At 38.1% G+C, this 11,844-nt stretch overlaps 1 protein-coding gene across 1 annotated transcript; it reads right to left on the reverse strand.

Annotated features, from left to right (window-relative positions):
* Positions 1–8,330: 8,330 nt before the first annotated feature.
* On the reverse strand, positions 8,331–10,192 carry LOC133800148 (protein DJ-1 homolog D-like). The gene is made up of 6 exons (XM_062238110.1): positions 9,836–10,192; positions 9,665–9,708; positions 9,402–9,558; positions 9,160–9,237; positions 8,708–8,833; positions 8,331–8,429 (listed from the first exon to the last, which is right to left on the reverse strand). Exons 1-6 carry the CDS (start codon positions 10,190–10,192, stop codon positions 8,331–8,333), a joined length of 861 nt encoding a protein of 286 aa, XP_062094094.1.
* Between the last annotated feature and the right edge of the window lie 1,652 nt (positions 10,193–11,844).

The following is an 11,844-nucleotide window of genomic DNA, read 5'->3' on the forward strand; positions in this document are numbered from 1 at the left end:
TTTTGTGGTTGAACGAAAACATCAACACCTTCTTAATGTAGCCCGAGCACTTCTTTTTCCATCTCACATTCCCTTGACTTATTGGGCTGATTGTGTTTCTACAACCACTTATCTCATAAATCGCACTCCAACACCCAATTCGCAACACCAATATCCTTTTGAGGTTCTTCATAAGAAACCTCCCAATTATAGTCATCTCAAAGCTTTTGGGTGTTTAGCATATGCTTCTACTAGTCCTAGTCATAGAACGAAATTTTCACCACGGGCCACTTTTGTTTTTATTGGATATCCTCTTGGCATGAAAGTGTATAAGCTCCTTGACTTATATACTAATTGGGTATTTGTTTCTAGGGATGTTCAATTTCATGAGCATATATTTCCTTTTGTTTCTAGCACTACATTACCTTTAGATTATGCTCATTTTTTCTATGGTGCATGTTCATGTTATTTCTACTGATATTCATGATGTTTCTAACCATATTTTTGTTCCTCCTTCTTATTCTTCTAAACAACCATATTTTTATTCATCTAGGCCTACACGTATCACTAAAAAACCATCATATTTGAATGATTATCATTGTTCATTATCAACTAATGTTTTTCTACTTCTTCACAGGCTGCTTCGCCAGTTACTCAACATCCTATTTTGCAAGTAATTAATTATAGAAGGTTGTTTCCCAACTTCAAAGCATATGTTCTTGCTATCTTTAGTCACAGTGAACCTGAATATTTTTCTCAAGCAATTGGGATACCCGAGTGGGATTTAGCTATGGCTGAAGAGCTTGCTGCTCTTGAGAGGAATAAGACTTGGACTGTTGTTAGTCTTCCTCCCAAAAAACCATATTATTAGCTATAAGTGGGTGTACAAGATCAAACACCATGCATATGGCACCATAGAGTGCTACAAGGCTCAGTTTGTTGCCAAGGGATACACACAACAAGAGGGCATCAATTATAATGATACTTTTGCGCCTATTGCTAAGCTTGTTACTGTCAAGCTTGTTATTCCTCTTGCTGCCATCAATGGTTTCTATTTACATCAATTGGATGTAAATAATACACTATTGCAGGGTAACTTGCATGAAGAAGTGTGTATGACTCAGCCTCAAGAGTATAGTTCTGAGGGGGAGTTGCCATCTAATCCCGTGTGTAAGCTTCAAAAGTCTTTATATGGTCTGAAACAAGCATCAAGGCAGTGATTTGAAAAGTTTTCTACTACTTTAAATCAAGAAGGTTTTTTACATTTCGATGACGAAATTCCTATAAGGAGTTAGTTAGTGTAATGTCCCAAAACTCCTATTAAGGTTTAGTACCTTGGTTAGTGTGTCGAGATAGCATAATTGGAATTCTATGATTTTAATTGAGTATATATATGTGGTTATGTGAATTATATGAGTTATATTATGATATGACTGCCAATGCGTGTTTACGTGTATTAAATATGCTTAAAGATCCACTTTTGTTAAAAATGAGCATTTTCATATTTTGACATGTTGAGGGTGTAGTTGTAATTTTACATGCTATGTGCTTGAGAATACATTATTATGTGGATATATTTGTGATATTCGGCATGGGTCGATCCTTTTGAGCAGTTTAGCGGAAAAGTCACAACGAGAATTTATGTCTGGCCCGGGGTGAGCCGAAGGGTATTTTGGTAATTTTGCGTATTTTGAGACTTATTGGTAAATGAAATATTATTGGGGAAAATATTTGTATTTGGAAGATTAGATGATTTAATTGGGAATTTAGGGTGTAAATTGAGGTTTAGTGGAAATTGAGGCAAAATGAATATTTTTCCCTTGGGGTGCCTTGTTGGGAAGCTAGGAGAAGAGGGTAGATTGGTCTTTTGACCATTGAGATAGGTAAGTGGGCAGTAGCCTTGGGGAAGAGTAATCTCACGTTACTCTTTCTTTCTTTCTTTCTTTTCTCTTGTTTTCTCTAAAAATGTCTAAGTTTGAGCACTTGCTTTGAAAAGAGTAATTGGTGAAGTCTTGGGGAAATTCTTTAAGGAATTTTGTAGCTAGCAAGGAGAGTGGGAGCTATTGGAGCCTTCACCATCTGCTAGGGATTTGAAAAGTACATAGGTATGGCAATTTTGTTCCAAGTTCTTCAAGTTTTGATGTTCTTGAGGGAGTTAAGTTTTTGAGTGTGAATTTCGAATTTGGGTGTTGTTAGGATATTTTGTAGATGTTTTGAGGATTGAAAACCATTTATAATATGTTTAAAAGTTCAATTACAAATGTTTTTGTGGATTCTAGTTGGGATTTTTGGAATTTGAAGTTCAAAGCTTGAGTTTAAGACTCAAACGTTGAATTTGATGTTTTGATATGTTTTAGTGCGTTTTTATGGCATCTTTATGTTGTTTGTGGCCTATCTAAGTTATTGGAGGTTAGTTTTGGTCAAAACTCTGGGTTTAGACTGATAGGAGACACTTTGAAGTCGAATTTCTAGGTGTGGAAGTCGTGGGTTCGAAATTGGGGAAGAACATCATAATTGACCCTCGATGGATGGATGAATCATTTGTTTGGTTGCAAGGTAAGACAATACTCTCACAAATTGACCCTCGATTTGGTTATTACCAGTTAAGGATCAAGAAAAGGGACCTTTCAAGAATTACCTCTCGCACCAAGCGTGATGTGATGAATTTTGAGTGAAGGCTTTTGAACTGACCAATGCTTCAGCAGCCCACATAAATTCAACAAGTCAAGAGTACAAGGATGATTTGGATAAGTCATTTTTGGATCAATCAAGAATGTTTTGGACAACTTCCAGTTAGAAACAGAACACAAGTAACATTTTCGGTTATATTACCAAGGTTGAGGAAGCGGGGATCATAGGTAAGGTTTCGGAAGGGATGAGTTTCGATTTCTCCAGGTGATGTTCAAGATCATAGTAGGGGAAGTGATGGGATCCTGCATGATTTAGTTAAGATAGAAGAATGTTTTGGAGGTTAGAAGGCGAAACACATCGACCTTTACTTGAAGCATCTTCAAGGACTGCCATACCCTTCCCAAAAATAACCCTGGCCGTGGCAGCTAGGCAGGGCGAACAGGTACCCGTCGCTCCACGCTCTTCATACTCATGGTTGGTCAACCTTTCCTTTGCCCTTACCTGTACCATAGAACACACGTGAGCTGAAGCCCAACAAGCAAACGCAAAATATAACACATAACATAACATTCAACAGTAAATAGCAAAAGCAGCCAACGAGCTAAACACATAGCGGCCTAGGCCATCCCAGGCGCTTTACCAGGCCTTGGGTTCGCGGTCTTCATCGAGCAAATGGATACAGCACCCTATGAGGGTCTCACCCTAGCGGCTTAAACTCAACGTGCTCACAGTCGTTCCCGGCCCTCGCCGTTCATTTATAAACACACATAATATTCACATATATTTAAATGCATACTAAACATAAACATTGAACCACGCCCTGCAATACAAACAATAGGGCTACGCCCTACTCTATATGAACACCGCGATCCCGAGCACAGTCCTCTAACCCGAGCCTCATTGAAAACCTAGTCACAACGCATTCAGAATAACCATCCATCAAGTTCTAAACCAATAAATAACTTCAGAATATTAATCTAGCCTCCGGGACCTTGAATTCTACCAAAACGGGTAGTAGAATTCTTCCCAAGCCTTGACATTCGAGTTCCCGAGCCTTAAAACCTTAATTCGCATTTTTTTCCCATTTAGGGCCGCGACATGCCCTTGAGGGCAACAACTCGCTACTTGTTCAGAGAGCAAGACCCTCCCTGCTGGAGGACACGGGTCGCGACTTGCACCCGCAGGGTTGCAGCGCGCCTAGTCATAATAGAGGCCTTCCAACCTCTTTGAGCACACGGGCCGCGTCGCCTGAAGAACATGGCCGCAACTCAAGCCCCCAAACCCAGAAAATCAACCTTTTTCTTGCATTTTCCTTGAGCCTAAACCCCAAATTCAAACCCTAATCATTAGCCAAACTCAGATTTTAGCCTAGAATCCTTATCCTTATAGCCTAAACATCATAACCACTTCAAAAATAATCCCCTAATTCTCACCAACACCCAAAATCAAACCAAAATTCAACCTTCATGCAAGCTTCCCATCCATGGAAGAAGTCAATAGAAAAATTAAGTTTAGGAGTTTACCTCTGTTCTAAATTCAACCATGAGCCTCTTCCCAACACAAAAAGCTTCCAATTCTTCAAAGACTTTAGCCTAAAATCCACAAGGTGATCAAAACCTCAATGCTCCAAGAGAGGGAGAGAGAACAGTGGGATAGAGAAAGAGAGAGCTGGGAATTCCTTTTGTTTCCTTTCCTTCTGTTTTCTTCTAATGACCCTAGAATCTCAGTTGCCTAAGTGTTCAAATCTTTCCTTAGTCAAAAAGTTCAAAATACCCCTTAAGCTTATCTTAATCCTCAAGCGCCACCAAGGGCAATTTCGTCTTATGCCACATTCTGCTAAATCCTCGAGTATTCTTATAAATCCCTGTTTATTCTCGACATGTCCAATTTATTGCAAAATTACTACCCATTACCCGAACACCAATCGTGTTCCCAAAATACCCCTAGGCTCCTCCCGAGCCGGGTATTCGACCCCGTTGTGACTATTTAGCTAAACCTCTCCCTAGGACAGTTTCGGATCACACATTACAAATATATCACCACTCACTCGTGGTATTAATCACTATAAACACAATTATCACAGTTATGCCTTCATCGAGCTAAAATTACAAGTACGACCCTAATAACCAGATGGGGCCCACATGCATATTTAATTCACCTAAACATGCATTTCTAATCACATAGTCAATAAATCCACATATTAGCCTAATTTAATCAATTATTGCTCTCCCAGCACGCTAATTAAGGCCCTAAGCCTTATTAGCAAATTTGGGACGCTACAACCATCCCCTCCTTACAGAAATTTCGTCCTCGAAATTACTTGAATAACTCAGGATATCGATCCCGCATATCTGTCTTAAGTTCCCAAGTCACCTCTTCCACTTTGTTGTTTCTCCACAATACTTTTACTAAGGCGATGGTCTTGCTCCGCAAGACTTTATCCTTTCGGTCGAGAATCTGAACCGGTTTCTCTTCGTATGATAAATCCTGATCCAACTCCAAGTTCTCATAACTCAACACGTGCGTAGAATTAGTGATGCACACGGGGCGGGGAATTGGCGGGGAGTGCTCCCCCGTCCCTGTCCCCATTTATATTTCTAATCTCCATCCCCGCTTATTCCCCGTCGGGAATGGGGTAGGGAATCCCTTATTGGGGCGGGGAATCCCCGGGGAACCCATTAATTTAATAAATAAATTTTAAATTAAAATTGTAAATTATATGTAAATTAAAATATTGCACAATATTTATTATTTAAAATATTAAATATTATCCTAAATAAAATTTAAAATATTAAAAAAGTTACTACTATACTACAAAAACACATAAAGAAAGATATAAAATACATATAAAATATTACAAAATATATAAAAATTTAAACGGGGTCCCGTCGGGGCAGGGAGTGCTATCCCCGTCCTCGCCCCATTTAACATTCGGGGATTGAAAATTATCCTCGTCCCCGCCCCGTTCCCCATTTAGATGGGGATTCCCCACCCCATTAGGGGTGGGTCCTCGCGGGGCCCCGTCCCCATGGGAAAAATGTGCATCCCTACGTAGAATCTGATACATACTTCCGGAGCATGGATACATGAAACACATTGTGAATCCCTGACCGAGCTGGAGCCATTGCCAATCTGTAAGCTACCTCTCCAACCCGTTCCAAAATCTCAAAGGGGCCAACAACCTAGGCTCAGCTTTCCTCTTACTCCAAATCGTCCCACACCTCTCAAGGGAGAAACTCTGAGAAACACATGGTCCCCGACCTGAAACTCTACGCTCCTGCGTCTCAAGTCTGAGTAACTCTTTTGCCGACTCTGGGAGGCGAGCATTTGCACTCTAATCTTCTAAATCACCTCATTGGTCCTCTGAACAACCTCATGACCTAGATACCTCCTCTCACCCGTCTCATCCCAATGGATGGGTGATCTGCATTTCCTTCCATATAACATCTCATACGGAGCCACTCCAATAGTCGCCTGATAGCTGTTATTGTACGAACACTCAATGAAAGGGAGATACTTACTCCAAGATCCCCCAAAATCCAGCACGTAGGCTCGTAACATATCCTCTAGGATCTGAATCGTCCTCTCAGGCTGTCCATCCGTCTAAGGATGATAAGCGGTACTAAACTGCAACTGTGTGCCCATAGCCTTCTATAGGCTCTCCCAAAACTAGGAGGTGAAGGTGGGGTCCCTGTCGGATACCATCGACCTCGGATCCCCATGTAGTCATACAATTTCCTTCATGTACAATTCAGCATACTGCTCCACAATATAAGTTGTCTTAACAGGAAAAAAGTGGGCTGACTTAGTGTACCTATTTACAATCACCCACATTGAATCATGTTGTCCCACGATCTTCAGTAATCCAACCACGAAATCCACGGTGATATCCTCCCATTTCCACTCTGGAACCCCTAGAGGTTGCAACAATCCTGCTGGCCTCTAATGTTCAGCCTTTACCCACTGATAAGTCAAACACCTGGCCACATAATCTACCACATCCATCTTCATTCTCAACCACCAATACAAAGTTCGCAAATCTTGGTACATCTTCATCGTACCTGGATGTAAAGAATAGGGAGTGGTATGAGACTCATCTAAAACCTCTCGCTGGATACCAGAATCCATCAGAACAAAAATCTGACCTTTGTACTTCAGTAATCCTATTTCTGAAATAGAAAAGTCTTTAGTCGCTCCGACTAAGACGCCCTCTTTATGCTCCCCCATCTGGGGATCCTCCCCCTGTGTCTCACTGTTCCATTAAATGAGCGTAGATTGAAGAGTAATGTTGGCTAGCTGTCCAACTACTAACTCAATACATGCTCTAGTCATCTCTTCAGCTTACCTATCAAATATCTGTCTCAAACTGAATAATTGTCTTGGGCCCTTCCGAGTCAATGTGTCGGCCACCACATTGGACTTCCTAGGATGATATAGAATATCACAATCATAATCCTTTGCCAATTCCAGCCAACGCCTCTGGCGCATATTCACATCCTTCTGAGTAAAGAAGTACTTCAAACTCTTATGGTCGGTGTATATTTCACACTTCTCGCCATATAAATAATGCCTCAAAACCTTAAGTGAAAACACCGCTGCTGCCAACTCCAGATCATGTGTGGGATACCTCTGCTCATACTCCTTCAACTATCTCGATGCGTATGCTATTACATTTCCAGCTTGCATCAGTACGCACCCCAAACCTTGTCTGGAAGCATCACAGTAGACTACAAACTTCTCATTGTCTGACGGTAGGCTCAATGCTGCAACGGTGATCAGTCGCCTCTTTAACTCCTTGAAACTGTTCTCACACCAGTCTGTCCATACATACTTAGTCTTCTTATGTGTCAGTTTGGTCAATGGTGTGGATATTCTAGAGAATCCCTCTATGAAACGCCGATAGTACCCTGCACTATAAGAAAAAATGCTTATTATAATACCAAAAAAGTAGTATAAAATAGTTATCATAATACTTTTTGAAGCATTGAGGAAAGTTGTGTTATCGTAAGTCATGACACTTTTGGAATACATTTTTCCACTTATACTAAAGTATTATTGAAAACTCTATCATAAGACTTTTTTAGTATTATTTAAATATTTCAATATGCTTAAATTATCATTATCTTTAATAGTTTTCATAAGACTTTATTACTCTTATATTGAGAGTATTATTGAATACTCTACAATAATACATTTTTTTGTGTTATTTTCTCATTTTTATAAGCTTAAAATATAATTATTGTTTTGGTATTCATAATACTTTTTTATCCACTTATTTTACAATAATACATTTTTTGTGTTATTTTCTCATTTTTATAAGCTTAAAATATAATTATTGTTTTGATATTCATAATACATTTTTTGTGTTATTTTCTCATTTTTATAAGCTTAAAATATAATTATTGTTTTCGTATTCATAATACTTTTTTATCCACTTATTTTATAATAATATATTTTTTTTGTTAAATTTGTTAAGCCTCCAATGAATGTTAACTATGTTCCAATTAATTACTCATAAATAAAAACAAACAATTTGATAACTCATGCTAGAAATGATAAGGTAGATTCGGGAAGTTTTGATATAGGCGTCCAAACTCTTTATCAAATTCGGTTTGAAATATCAATTAGGCAACAGTTCATTCGACACAGTCATGTAGAAAGCGATTCCTAGATCTAATGGCAAGAGAAACTGAAGCATCAAACACTTGGTGATAACATCATCAAGGCAATGGAGGAATGATCTTCCCTGAGCAAGTGCCGAACCCAATGTTGTATTCATCTCCCTGCAATGAATTCATATACATAGACCTTTGCAGTCTCTGCATTATGATGCAATCATAATATAAAAAAAACTACTCACATCTCAAAGCGTAATGCATGATACAATTAAATAAAAGAAGTTGATATCTGTGGACGGGTGTGGACATATAGTGTTATGAATATCCATGCACACAAGACACAACACAGCTGGAGATGCATGTATTCCCTGAGGTGGAAATATGGTTATCATCATCATACTTCCTATTTCCCGGTAAAAGAAAGTTCATAAAAAATTTCAGGAGAAAAATAAAAGAGAGGTCTTAGTGAATCAAAGAACTTTGCAAAAACTAGTGATGATAACTTCATCACCATATTCTAGGAATTTACGGGTTGCCCCTTTCAATGACAGTGACTTCTGTTCATTCCATGACAACTCTAACAAGCATCCTAAGGACTCTGGCTCCTGTTTGGACATACAACATTCAGAATGATCAACCTATATCAAAATAATAGAAGTGCAGAGCTGAAGCTAGATTCATATGAAATTATCTCCACCACTTATATATATATAAACTGAAACCTTACAAGTCCACTAATGGTTCCGGTTCCCAGGAGATCGCCAGGTCTTAAGTTGCAACCATTAATAGTATGATGTGCTATATGTTGAGTCAATGTCCAATATATGTAACATGAGTTTACCAAAATTAATATTAATAACAGAACGACCCCATAAAGATACGACATGATCATGAATGACATCTTTCTTCAATTGAAGAAAGTTATATAGACCTGTTCACATCTTTCTTCAATTTCTTTCTCGTCACCAGCGCCATCAAGAATGACACTATCATCCTTTGATACTGTAATCTACAATGGCAGACCATGGAACTCAGCCATCAAACAAACAACAAACAGGCAAGAGGAAAAAGTAAAAGAAGCCAGACTAAAATTTTAATTACAGTTAGCAAGCAAGAAAAAAGTACTGAGTAGATGAAGATGGCTTCAATGGAAAATGAGAATTAAAATGTTACTTTAATGCCAAGCAATGCCATTAACTCAGCAACGAACTCAGGCTGCCCTGGCCAAGCTACTCCAGTCGCCAAATTTCCATCTGTGAAGCAACGATCGATCGGATCAGGTTCCAACCAAGTTGCTCCTACTAAAACCACATTAAGTTTTACAGCTCCCCTACAAATACAGCAAAGAAATAAAGAAAATTAGGGTTGTCACAATGTGGAAGTGACATCAAAATAAGTTTTACATTTCATGGTGGTCAAAGAATAATTAAAATTACTTATGCAAGTCACTTGACTTCAGTTCATATAGAATGTAATGGTTCTGAAAGTATATGCTGTGATTGTTGGCAGAGTCTAAGATTCTTTATGAGTTATAGCACCAGGGCACTAGATACATATAAATATTAACAAGTTAACAAGTGATTTCATTGTTAGATGATTATGTATACCTGCAGGACCCCAGCAGCAGATAAAATCTGTTGGCCATGGCAGATAGATGCAACAGGCTTATTGGCTTCCATAAAGTGCTTCACTATGGCAATGACTTCCTTATCCAGTGCTAGATACTCTGGAGCTCGTCCTCCGGGGATGACAAGAGCATCATAACTTGATGCGTCTAAACCTTCGAAATTAGCAGTCAACACGAAATCATGGCCTGTCTTTTCACTGTATGTTTGATCACCTTCAAAATCATGCACAGTAATTCGACAGGTATCACCAACCTTCTTTTTGGGGCAAACTGCATCAACATGGCACCCTAGAGCTTCAAGAGACTGGAAAGGAACTTTAATCTCGTAATCTTCCATGTAATCCTGACAGTAAGAATGGAAGAAAACAGGCCATGGTCAGTAACCGTGGCAAACTGAAATTTCAAGTTTGACTGGAATGAAAAGCACACTTGCTATATCTAGACAAGGAATAGCTTAACCATTTAATAGATAGATTATGAATAGAATAAGGATATGACTTCGATCAAATGAAAGAACACCATATTAATTATGAATAACAATGGAATCTGAAAATAAATAAATAAATAAGGATAGCAGTAGAAAAAATCATTTAGAATTAATTTTTGAATTGAATAGGCATAAAAAAACCTAGAGATGAGAAATAAACATACCTAGATGACTTATATATCAGGACTTAATCTTCCTCTTCAAAAGAAAACAAATGAACAGCTGAGTTATGATGCCCATTTTCATGCTTCCTGCCTCAGCAGTGGCCATAGAAAGTCTGAAAACCAAAGAAAATTAATAAAGAGCATAGGAATCCAAATATATATTTAACTAGTTGTAAGTAGATAAAACACACATTAACTAATATAACTAGAAGAACAAACATTCATTTCTCATATTTAACCACACCTGTGGTACAAACAAATAACAAGAATTGACACACCGAACAAAACATTATACAAGAAAAATGAGAACAAACAGGTTGCAGTAAATAACTTCAGCCGGGGCCTTTATGCTAAGTACATTATGATGTTACAACAGTATAAATAAGAAACCATTTTTGCGCGTGCATCCAACAATGTGAAAAACTTCATATAAAATTTTGAAAGATAAAAAGAGGATCACTGCAAAGCTCACTACGGACTACTATGTACAAGACTAAGTATATATATAATACATATGAAGATACATCAATTTCAGCTTCACATTTGAACATACAGAACTATTTCAAAGCTAAGCTAGTCCTTAAAAACCAATAAGAAAAATCCTAAAATACTAATTTGAAGAAATTCATAATATAAACCCTAACTTTTATCTATTTACACACCAAAAGACTTGCATCCAAACAAAATCGAAAGTGATGGAGATAATAAGAGAGAGGTATAGAGATTTAATATTCACAATATTAGAAAGAGAGGCTACAAGAGAGCAAATGTGAAATTGATTGAGCAATTGAGAGAGAAAATCTAATGGAAGAACAAAATGACCAAAGCAAGTTGATTGAGCAAGTCGCCAGAGAAAATCCACGGATCGACAGAGCGAATCACCGGAGCAAGTTCACAGATCAACGGAGCAGCGGCGAATCTCCCATTGTACGTTCAATCAATAATGATAGAGACAGAGAGAACTGCTCTTGTCAAAGAGAGACTAATGACATTTTGGTTGGGCTTGGGCTTATTGAGTTTTAATTTAAAGCCCATTGTACTATTAGTCAAAAATCACATACAAGTATAGCTAAAGAGAATGTGCTGAATGTATATGTTCTGTAATACATTTCTAATCTATTTTGTTTTCATTTACTTACGGTAATACTTTTTAAATACACTTATTCTTATGCATTATGGAAAATATATTTTCTTGTAGTGCTGCCAATCCCAAAAAGCTCTTAACCTCTGATACATTGCTCGGATTGGGCCAATCTCTCACCGTCTCTATTTTACTTGGGTCCACTAGAATCCCCTCCTTGCTGACAATATGACCTAGAAATGTTACTTGGGGTAGAA

The sequence above is a fragment of the Humulus lupulus genome, chromosome 9 (assembly GCF_963169125.1).
Source record: "Humulus lupulus chromosome 9, drHumLupu1.1, whole genome shotgun sequence".
Lineage (NCBI taxonomy): Eukaryota > Viridiplantae > Streptophyta > Magnoliopsida > Rosales > Cannabaceae > Humulus > Humulus lupulus.